Source organism: Chelonoidis abingdonii, chromosome 3 (genome assembly GCF_003597395.2).
Source record: "Chelonoidis abingdonii isolate Lonesome George chromosome 3, CheloAbing_2.0, whole genome shotgun sequence".
In the NCBI taxonomy this organism is placed as follows: domain Eukaryota; kingdom Metazoa; phylum Chordata; order Testudines; family Testudinidae; genus Chelonoidis; species Chelonoidis abingdonii.
Genome location: NC_133771.1, coordinates 22,679,152 through 22,691,469, shown reverse-complemented (window position 1 = coordinate 22,691,469; position 12,318 = coordinate 22,679,152). Strand labels below are relative to the sequence as shown.

Sequence of the window (12,318 nt, the reverse complement as noted above, 5' to 3'; positions counted from 1 at the left end):
ATAGCTTCAATTGCAATCTTTACACGCACAACAGGAAAAATCTATTGTCCTGTCTCCTTCCATCCAGTCCCATACCACAACCTACCATCTCCTCCTGGATGTCTTACTGTCAATTTAAATTTATCATTAAATCTGAGTTGTCTTCACTCCTAAATCTCCATCACTTCTCCTTTCTCAATCACTGTTCACACCATCACCCTGCATTCTCTCATAATCTGGAGGTCATTTTAGATTCCACGCTTTCAACCTTGATCTACGCATCTAGGATAGGTCTAAATCTTGTTGCTGCTGCTGCCTTCTCCAAGATCCACCCTTTTGTTTCTGCATTCTACGCTAAAATGCTCAACCAGGCCCTCCTCATCCCTGTTCTTGATTACTGCAATCTTCTCTTCTCTTTCCTCCTGTCATAAGAATGGCCATACTAGGTCAGACCAATTCCTCTGACAGACACTTCAGAGGGTAAGAAAAGAATAGGGCAGTTATCATCCCATTGTCCAGTCCCAGCTTCTGGCAAACAGAGGCTTAGGGACACCCAGAGCATGGGGTTGTAACCCTGACCATCTTGACCAAAGCCATTGATTCACCTATCCCAACTTCCAACTCATTTGTTGTTCTGACAATGTAATCCAACACCCTTTTAACCTCTAAACTAGCTCCTCTTTCCTCACATCAAATTCAACCTTCTTGTCTTTCACTACTCAGTCATTTCTTCGTAATCTACTTGCCTGTCACTTTGCCACTGCTGAAACTTTCTGCCACAACCATCTTTGTGTTTTCTTCCATGCAATCTTTTAAGAATGGGCCACTCATCCCACCACAATGTCCTCTTTCAAATTCCTCAAGACCCATCTCTACCATTATACCTATGGAAACTGTCAACAGAAAAACAAATGGCCACTGGAAACTTATGATAGCTATTATCTATATCCTATAACTTAGACAAATGTTTAAAATGGCTGATTAAGTTATGCACATAGGGAGTCAAAGTAATGGCATGTTCTTTATTCTTACTCCCTTCCCTATTCCTTCCAATTGTGTGTTATACCAATTAGTTGCATCTTGTCCCAACTGAAATGCAAGCTCTTCAGAGTAGTGACTCTCATTCCTCTATATGTATACACCTCATCTAGCAGATTTTAACTTCAGAGCACTACCATAACAAGAACAGTACAACCTCCCTTTGCTGAGTCTGGCTGTAGTGCCATGTATGGTCTATATGCTTACTAGGATTCACTTTATCCAGGACCTTGTGTACTATTTGAATTTGACTGATGGTCTGAGTCTCTGAGATAAGGTAAAGCATCTAATATTAGATGCAAAAACAGTTTTCCTCCACCCTGGCCATCTGAACACTACCAAGGCTCATACTGCACCAAGTCACCAGCAGCAGACCTGTACTAAAACAAGGACAGATGAGTCAACGAGGCAGATTTTGATAATTCAGTCAAGACTGGACATGCCATCCATGATCAGACCATGGGTGATGCTAGTTTTACTGACAGATGACATCGCATTAATCATGATGTAATGAAGTTGAGACCACTGTCAGACTTTACCCTGTGAATGCACCACATCCAAGATTGTCCCATTTTTATCCTTTTTAGATTTCCTGATACTGTGTTATATTGTCTACACAATATACAGACTGAACTAAGGTAATTGTACAGACTGAACCTCAAATTCTCTTTGGCTATGGTGGTTTCAAACAGAATTAATATTTTCACAAGATGTATTTTTTTTTTTTTTTTTTTAAGTCTAATACAAATAAAAATAGAAAAAAATTACTGAACAACTAAAAAAGTAACTTGGTCTTTGAATTGCTTCATTTTGTATTCTGGATGATAGGTTTTGTACATTGTGCTTCCATGTTGTGAAATTTAGATGTCAAAGATAATTTTTTTACAAGTATTCCGTGTGGAAACAGCTGAAACAATAACAGCGCTACTAGAAACCACATCACACTTCATAATTAAACTAAACTAATAGAGTTTAACATGAAAGCTGTTCTGAATACAAAACTGAACAACACACCTCTTTTTAAAAAAGACTGCATTAAAGTGAAGTTTTTTTATGCATGTGTGTGTTCAGATATGGTCTCTGAAACAGAGTTTCCAACCTTCCAGAACTCTATCAGGAACTAAAAAACTCCTTGTAAAATATCCCTTTTCTCTCCTTTGAAGATCCGTTATAGCTTGAACTAAGTGAGTGTTGCTCAATAAAGCTAGAGCAGATCCAGTTAAAGAGGCTAGGATGTAGTTAGCTGCTGCTACATTGTATTAAGAACTCATAGGGCCAGTTTTGACAAATTAAGCACATGCTAATGGGTGCACCTCATTTATGTGCAAATACCTTGTGCATGTTAACAGAAATCAGGTAACTGGTTTTACATGTGATCACATAGTTGCAGATATTGGAGCCTGAATGCACTGAATGTATTCACAGATGGATGTCATTATGCATGAATAACTTTGCAAACCTGGTCCAAGGGGTTTAACATCTTAGGCTAAATTCTATCTGTAGACTGAGAATTTGCTTACCTGATCATTTTCTTTTAGTAGCTTATCTCCTCTTTTATCACTAATGGAATAATACATTAGTAGAATTTGGAGGCAATCCAATGTTATTGCTGGAGGCTCCAGGACTAAGCCCCACCCTTAAGTTCAGGCCACCAGAATTCTTCCAAAGCTGTAGAAACACTTCAGCAACTGATTACCACCATTAGGACAACTTGCTATATAATTGCCTTAAGGATAATTAAAATGTTTAAATCTCCCTTTAGGGGAAAAAACCTCAATTTGTTACAAATTACGTTCCATATATTTACAAGATTACCAAGGTGGGATGAATGAGGAGAGAAGAGGCTGACAGAAATAAAATGATCAGATATGAAATTTCTCATTCTGTTGCATGACTTCTCTTCTCAATTCATCATGAATGGGAAGTAGTGAGCTGTGAATCACAAAAGCATGTGAGCATGAGAGAGGTTTTATTATTATAAAGTAGAGTAGGTAGAAAAGTAAGTTATCCACAAGAGCTCTGTAATTTAAGGAATTATGTGGGAGTGAACCCGGTAGCATTTGCCTACCAGAGAATCCGTCTGCAGAGCAATGGAAACTTACTTTGCAAATCTCCCTCAAATACACAGGCACACTGCACCATTAGGAACGTCGTAAAAGGAACCTCAATTCTTATTCTACAAATAGTTTCCTAGATTCCTAGAATGCCAAACAGTGCCGTATTTTAACATCTTACCTGGAAATAACTTTGAGGCTCTAAGGCACTGGCATTTTGGATGGAATGAGATGAACAGGGTACAGCTGGCGAGTGTACTTCTCATGCTTGAGAGGTATCTTCAGAGTGCTGGGAATGCCATATTTCCAGTCTGAACTCGTCTAGCTTCAATTTTCAGCCACTGGATTGTGTTATTAAAACAGGAGACTCTCAAGTAGGAGTAGAGAGGTTATTCTACCTCTGTATGTGGCATGGTGCAACCACGGCAGGAATACTGTGTCTAGTTCTGGTGTCCACAATTCAAGAAAGATGTTGACAAATCAAAGAAGAGCCGCGAGAATGATTAAAAGGATTAGAAAACCTGCCTTATAAATGACAGACTCAAGGAGCTCAATCTATTTAGTTTAACAAAGAGAAGATTAAGAAGTGACATGATTACAATCTAAAAGTACCTACATGGGGAACAAATATTTAACAACGAGCTCTCAAATCTAGCAGACAGAGGGATAATATGATCCAAGGCTGGAACTTAGACAAATTCGTACTGGAAATAAGGCAGAAATTTTTAATGGTGAGAGTGATGAACCACTGGGAACAATTTACCAAGGGTCACTGACAATTTTTAAACCAAGATTGGATGTTATTCTAAAAGATATGAGAAGTTGTATGGCCAGGCAAGGTGATTACAGTGGTCCCTTCTGGCCTCGGAATCTATGAATCTAGTGTAGCTGAGATCACCAGAACTTTGTGATTATATTCATTTGTAGCATTCAGTGGCCAGGGCCTCATTGTGCTGGGTACAGTGCTAACAAAAAGATAAAGCTCTTTTGGGCAGAAACTGTTTCCCCTTGTACCAGAAACATGATTTGACCAAATCAACAAGTAAAGTTTCCTGCTTGAGTTCTGCCTGGATATCAAAGTGTCAATACAGCTAATGGAGAATCCTGGCTTTGAAAAGGTCTGGTCTCGTCTGTAAGCGTAAGGTTCCTTGGCTGTCTATCAAGTCCAAAGTCCCTTCTGAGTCAGTAGAGGACTGGAGGAGGACTTCAACTTTTCCTTTTCTTTCTGTATCTTTTATGAGAATATTTTTGAAAGGTAGTAGATTCTTCTCTGTTCAGGACATTATTTCCATTGCTATTAAGAAGTTATGACCTTTAGTTAATCCCTAATTTTGGAAGGGATATAAACATTCTTCCTTCAATCATAAGCCAGCCTCTAAGCGGAGACAAAAGAAATTTTCCCTTTGATTACCATAACTGCCCACCAGGTGATTTTCTGCACCTTTTTTGAAGCAGTTGGTACGAGCCACTGTTAGACAACATAGTAGATTTGAGGGATACTAGTCCCACATGCTACTGATAAATGAAAGCTGGTTGTCTGTCAATATATTGTTTGTATTTACCTGCCCACGAAGGGACATCCAGATATGATGGGGAAATGACACCTAATTCTTCATCATATCAGGTGCATGGGGTTCCTTGTTATCAGAAGGAATTTCTGGAAGCGCATTTTGAGAAATCTGACTTTGGAGATAAAACTTATGCAACCCTAGCCATTGGCGATACTTGGCTATGGATGATCACTATCAAAAAAAAAAATTGGTACAATGAAGTTTTGGATCTTTGAAAAACTTTACCATAGTGATAAAATTAGGGCCAGAGCCATGCCTATTTTGACCCTGTAGGTGCACAATTCTCTGCACTGGGTTTAAAAAGATCTTGATTTTGAACTTACAGGTATAAATCTTTCCAGCAGCTGGCAAATTATGAATATGTCTGTTTCTCTTGACAGGGCATGTTGTTCATGAATGGGTGTGCATTTATCAATTACAATCTGATCTTTGTTTTGACTGACAGCTAGACTGGGTGTAGGAAATAAATCAAAGATTTGTACCTGAACTGGACACACACAAATGCTCCTTTTGTCTTTGTCATGCTGAGGATTGTTGATTTGAAAATAAATGTATCTAAATTTCCTTGGAAGCTGCTGCTCCAGATTCTTTCTTCTACTAGGGAAATAGTGTCTTCTTGTAAAGCCTTGGCAATGACAGTGGCCAATAGATTGCTATGTAGGCTTTGATAGCAAGGATTGAGGTCTCACTGCAAACTCGGCTACTAATTTCTCTGATGTTTTCCCAAACAGTTCCTCACCTGTAGGTTCGGATGCACAAAAATATGTTTAAGATGACAGGTATTCATGGATAACTGCTTGCTATTCATGAGTGTAGCACTGCTTCCAAGCTCGTCTTTTGAAAGCAGCACTGACCATGTAGTCACTACACTAAATTAGGAGCCACTTGCTTGTCATTAAGTAGGTTTCTTTACTAAGTACAGGAAATGCTTTTGGTCTGAATGACTGTGGCTTTGAAATTGATGTGATGTGTCCTCATTCTTATGGTCTGTGGAACCTTTCTGAAGGAATTCTCCATCACAAGGTGCAACTATGGTGGGCACACTGCTATTCCAACCAATAGTGTCTCCTAAAACTTAGGAAATGTCTAAGTTTTTATGTAGTATTTTAGTTTAGTTTGGTTTTAATAAGTCTTTATTTGGCCTTATGTCTTTAGAGGTGTCCTCAGGAATGAATTCCTTGCCAAACCACTGGCATCCTATCCTGGAAGAGTCTTGCCGGGGGGAAGCGGCGACGGAAGTGTGGAGGAAGAGAGCAGAGGAACGAGCGGAGAGGCAGGCAGGAAAGAAGCATGCATGCGTGTGTACGCGGAGGGCATTTCCCTAGGCTGTTTACAGGTGACAACTTGCATATTTTCATGCTGGCCTGGGGACAACCCAATTCAGGACAAATACCTTGATTGTGGGAGTGGCCTGACAGATGTCACTGGGAGCCTGAAAGGATGTCTGCTTACTCCCCCACCTGCCTAATGCCCATATTAATATTTTAGTAATTCCTTTAATACCATTCAGAACTTCATTCAGTAACTAAGCCCTGGTCTATACTACGGAGGTAGGTCGAATTTAGCCATGTTAGGTCCATTTTATAATGAATGTGTCTACACAACCAACCCAGTTCCGTCAATCTAAAGGGCTCTTAAAATTGACGTCTGTACTCCTCCCCGCCAAGGGGAGTAGCGCTAAAATTGCTTGCTGGGTCGAATTTGGGATAATGCAGTCTCCCCCTGACTCTCAGATATTTTGAAGTACACAGCAATCAGCAATAGCAATGGGAATATTGGTTGCGCTGAGGTCTAACCTAGTAAGCAAACAGCACCAGTGAGCTTTTAAATGTCCAAAAGCACATTCTATTACCATTCTGCACTTGCTCAGCCTATAGTTGAACTGCTTCCTACTACTGTCCAGGCTGCCTGTGTATGGCTTCATGAGCCATGGGAGCAAAAGGTAGGCTGGGTCTCCAAGGATAAGTACTGGCATTTCAACATCCCCCACAGTAATTTTCTGGTCTGGAAAGTAAGTCCCTTCTTGCAGCTGTTCAAACAGCCCGGAGTTCTTAAAGATGCGAGTGTCATTCACCTTTCCTGGCCATCCCACACTGATGTTGGTGAAACGTCCCTTGTGATCCACCAATGCTTGCAGCACCATTGAGAAGTACCTCTTGCAGTTTACGTACTGGTTGGCAAGGTAGTCTGGTGCCAAGATAGGGATATGTGTTCCGTCTATTGCCCCACCCAATTAGGGAAATCCATTGCAGCAAAGCCATTCACTATGACCTGCACATTTCTCAGAGTCAATACCCCTGATAGCAGAATGTCACTGATTGCATTGGCTTCTTGAATTTCAGCAGTCCCCACAGTAGATCTGCCCACTCCAAATTGCTACCAGTCACTTGGGAATCAATCAGGCGATGCAAGCTTCCACAGGGCTATCGCCACTCGCTTCTCAACTGTCAGGGCAGCTCTCATCTTGGTATTCCTGCGCTTCAAGGTGGGGGAAAGCAACTCAGAATTCCAGGAAAGTGGCCTTATGCATGCGAAAGTTTTGCAGCCACTGGGAATCATCCTAGACCTGCAGCACTATTCAGTCCCACCAGTCTGTGCTTGTTTGCCAGGCCCAGAATCAGCGTTCCACTGTATCAACCAGTCCCACTGCCACCAAGATGTCCCAATTGCCACAACCTGTGCTTTCAGGAATGTATGTGTCCACATCCTCCTCACAATCGTCCTCGTGCTGCCATTTCTTCTTGAAGCACAGAGGCACTCACCAGAAGGCTCATTCAGACCGCAACAGCTGCTAGCAGCTCCATCCTGCTCCTCAGCCCTGTCCCCACCCTCCTTCGTGTTGTGGAAATGGGGTGCTCCTTCTCCCTCGGCTCTGCACAACAAGACAGGTCCCAGGAGCAGCTGGACAGGGGCTCTAAGGCAGAGGACAGGAGCAATGCGTCTGCACAGCAGCAGGGGGAGGGGCACCTGAACATGTCGTCGGATGTACATGGCTCTGCTAATCAAGTGTGCCAAGTGCACAGCACTTGAATGACTATTGGGCTGTCGCACAGTTTAAAGGGAACATTGCTTCCCAGTGTAGACCAGGCCCCAGAGAGGGAAACTTATGGGACTTACCAACATAGAGGACATCTAGACAGTGGCCCAGCACAGACAGGAACGGTGAAGCCTTGTTTGTGCCCTAAGTGACGTCTGACAGCGCGGGAAGAATCCAGGTTCATGATGGTGTGGCTGCATGGGGAATGTAACCTTCATGTACCTCTGTTCTGGTCACGGACTGCTTGATGTGCAGCTTATGCTTTAATGTGGAGCCAGCCTATAGAGCGGGGAAGAGAGATCCCTTCCTGCCTGAGCGCCATGCCCTGGCAGAGTGAGGTTCTATTGTCTGAAAACCAGAAAGGTGCAATTCCTATTAAACTGGTGGTTGAGGCATGGCTTTACAGGAGTGATGGGCTGCATGCTGCAGCGTAGCTAAGGGTGGCTCTAGTTAGCCTTCTCCACAGCACTGTAAATGCAACTCTGTGACAAGAGCTCCAGCAAAGACTTCCTCAGCATGGAAAGGCAAAGGAGAATGGGTTTAAACCCTGATTTTTATCCCACCTAAAATGTGACTTGTTATATTAAGAAAGGGACTATTTTTTGTTTTTTGGAACCCAAAGTCTCTGGAGTTTGCAAGGCTCACAACTGATCAAGCTGTGAGGAGTTCTCTCTGTGGAAATTCACATGCTCCTGTTTGAACCTCCCACAGTTGGGAAGCAGCTTCTGGCAGGGATCGAAGCCCTACATGCCTGTCCCTCTCAACATCCATGTCCTGGAAGAGCACAAGGGTCAGTGGCTTGTGGTAGCATGGCACAAGCTGCCCTTTGAGGCTCCTGAAAAGCTGCTTATAGCACTTCTAACTTGGCTCAATGCTTGCAGGGCATCATCGCTTGTTGTTATAAGGGGCAGCAGGAACCTGAGAGGTGTTCTATTGAAGAACACAAAGGTTAGAGACTCAGTGCTCCAGTGATTCCTCACCTCAGGAGATGGAGAGAGCAGCTAGAAGCTGAAATGAAGTCACCACTACATGAAAACAAATTGAAGTTATGACGCAATCTGGCCAGGAGCAACTGAAAGGACAACCTGTTCAGCAGCTGGAATTAAAAATATTTGGTGTCTGAGCTGAAAGGGGGCTTAGTTCTGCAGCCTCCAGCAATACTGGATTCCCTTCAAATTCCACAGGTGAGGGGCATCACCCCAATAATGATAAATGAGAGAGAAACCATGCAGTAGAAGTGAACTTGCTACTTCCATCAACTGAGGGTAGATGATAGCATCCTTCTAAAATTAAACTAAGAAGAAAAAAAGGAAAAACCTCAAACATGTTTGTACTGACATGAGGGCAACGAGAATGGTTAAGTTGTTTTGGCTCATGCAGTTGTACCAAAGTTCCCAAACTGTCCAACAGCAGTTTTGATCCTTTAATGCAATCCATTGTGCATTTTATCAAGTACAAATAATGAGAATGCATTAGGATGAATGTTTTCTCTAAATAAAAGCTATGATGCATATATTATTTCCCCACGGAGAGTTTAAAGCTCTGGAGACTGAAAGAAGTTTAGAATGTGCAGCTTTGTTTTAATTCTTTTGCAAGCCTCATAGGTACCAAAAAATGCAGTAGATCTATTTCAAACCCATTATCCTTTTGAGAGGTAATTAAGCAGTTTCCTTTTTTCTTTTATCATTTTAAATTCTTCATTTCAGTGTTGTTAAGAGTTATGTGGTACAAGTATAAAATTTATTCTACAATAAATAATTCTTTTGGCATTAGCTGCAGTGACAATTCTGAGTTTTGAAGTGGTTAATAACAGAATTCCTTTGGAACTGCATATCTATGGGGTATTATCCATTTACAAGAGTTTTTAGATGTACTAAAAACTAAACACATTATCTGGAAAGACAAATATATTTAGAAATTATATAACAGGTAAAAACAAGTTGAAAGACAACCTCTAGTATTTGAAAAACTGTGTCAAGATTTTACCCAAACTAAACAAGCATAAAGTCGTACAGAGATGAATGTCAAATAGCCTATTACAAATATAACAGGATTTTAATATATAGTTAACTTTATTTCTAATAAAACCAATATTTTAGCTCAAACTGATTTTTAATTTCCTTAATCCATCGATTATATACCTGGCATGCCTGTAGCAAGACCCTGACCAAAAGCCAAAGCTGGATTTGCGGCCGCAGCTGCTGCAAGTGACTCTGCCTGTTGCCCTTGCTGACCCTGATTGGGAGTAAGAGGGCGCTGACTTGCTCCAGCACGCAGAACCTACAAAAGACCAATATGATACTATTTTCTTAAAAGCTGAGTACAAAATCAATTATTTGCTATAAAAGGTCTAGGATGGCTGGTTTGTGTATTTAATGCTTTTTAGCTCTGAATCTAATATTCTGAATACCCCATCTTAATGATTTCAAGCACACAAACATGTAAAAGTGTAACAGGTATAGATTACTTTGCTGAAAGTACTGTAGCACAAGAGACCTAGGTTCAAGGATTGCCTTGGGTCTTTTGCTAGCCAGCACAACACACACTGAGTATATTTTAGAAATGGTAATGATTCTAGAAGAAAGTAAAATTTTAAGAAGTCCTCCTAAAAGTTGATCTATAAACACATCTGTGAATCCAATTTATTAACTGAAAACCGATCCTTACCTGACTGATCCTTACCAAACAAGCACAATATATTAAAAATAAATAAATAAAATTCTTTACCCTCACATTCCGTCAATTGAAAATTTTTATTCCTGAACATTCCATAACTTGAAGGAACTTATCTTATGCTTTGAAAATCGTAGTTTTTAAATACTTACCTAACCTATCCCCTCCACCCAACACTCAAAACATCTCTTATTATCCAATCTTCTGGAGGTTGATAAGTGAACTAAATTTTGTTTCAGGTTTTTAACTCCTCTACCCAGTTATGACAAATATGTTTTATATCTTGTCACCTATTTGACAAACAGTCCTTTTTCCACACTCAAATTTGGAAAGAAAAATGCAGTTTAGCTAGTCTTATACCTATGTGTTCCTGCACAAATATCTGGCATGAAAATTATTTATAGGTTAAATCAGTTGTTCCCAAACAACTGATTTTAGTTAGGCAATCCACCAACTGAATTTTGACTTTTTTGGGGACCCGCCATTTATTTGTTTTATATATATATATATATATATATATATATATTTTACACACACACGCGCACACACACACACACACACACACACACACACACACTTCATGCTAGAAGCTGTCAGAGGGCTGTGGAGCACCACTTTAACTGGGGAGGCCCTCCTACCGTCCTCCCAGCCCTTCAACCCCCTAATCCCTCTCTTCTCCACTTCCTTCCCCCACCAGCCCAGTCCCCAAGCTCTCTGCTCGACTAATCCTCCCCTTACCCCCCAGCCCCTTTGCTCTCACTCTTGAAGCCCTGCCTGGCCCTGCAGCACCAGCCAGCCCCTCTCCCCCAAGCTGCTGACTGTCCACTTGCTGGCTCTGGCCACTTCCTCCATGCTGCTGCCCGGAACTGTTCCCTGCGCTGCTGCCCGGGACTGTTCCCTGCGCTGCTGCCCCAGATTAGTGGAAGAGAGAGTGCAGAGGCAGAGCACTTATGGTAGACATGCCAGAGCAGGGAAGATGGTGTGAGGGGGCTTACGGTGTCTGAAAAATCACTGGTGACCCACCTAGACCCTTCCTGGGACCCACTATTTGGGAAACACAGAATTAAATATTCATTCAACAGGTGAGAAAAAAATTCTGCAAGGAAGAGACGTATTCAGCTATCAGTACAGTTCATCAGTGACAAGTAACGACTAGCAACTGCTTTAAAAGATCCAGTTACATAGGCTTCTAAGGTGAGGGTGCGATTTTGGAATGGAATGGAAATTCAATAAAAGAAATTCCTAGTAAATTATATATTGATTAATGATGGCATTGAACGTTTTGTTGTTTTGAGGAAAGGATACTTTTTATTATCAGATATATATCCTACATAAGATTTATTTTTGTTTTTAGGAAATATTTTTGTAATGGCTTCAAGCATTTCATCACAAATACCATTACACCATGAATAGGATTTTAAAAAACATTAATAAAAATGGATCTTATAAAAATGAAGCCATCTAGAGTTAAAGATGAATGGAATTAAAGTAGTAAAAATATCATTTCAATAAATAAAATGGTGAAATTAATTTTAGTGATATATTTTAGTACTATAGTTTCTTCTTGATTCGTCAAAGCAAAAATAACCCATGACAGGACACTCTGTCAGAGCATATTATCTTCCTGTTATAGTGCAACGCACATGGAAAAACTACTGATTATTTTTTTAAATTAGAGAGAACCCCCCCCCCCCCCCCAACAACATAGTATGTTCCAATTGGTGGAAAACTACTAGGGCTACTACAGCACAGTAAGAAAGAACTTCAAGAGGATGTGGCAGTCTTTATCCTCTTTTTTTTTCTTGCTGTTGACTGTTAAAATCATTTTAAACTTTATATGAATGTTTATGAGATTATTCATGCAGCACTAGTTACAACGGGCTTGTCTACAATTGAAATACTACAGCAACACAGCTGCTATGCCACTGTAGTGCTTCAGTGCAGATCCTACCTATGCTGACAGGAG

General features: G+C 40.9%; 1 protein-coding gene across 27 annotated transcripts in view; it reads right to left on the bottom strand.

Moving 5' to 3' along the window:
* PUM2 (pumilio RNA binding family member 2) overlaps positions 1-12,318 on the bottom strand; it is a 122,057-nt gene that overhangs the window by 35,659 nt on the left and 74,080 nt on the right. For all 27 annotated transcript variants that reach the window (XM_075063648.1, XM_032774134.2, XM_075063654.1 and 24 more), the window contains one exon: positions 9,821-9,959. In XM_075063648.1, the coding sequence (XP_074919749.1) occupies positions 9,821-9,959 (139 nt within the window). The remainder of the gene's footprint in view (positions 1-9,820; positions 9,960-12,318) is intronic.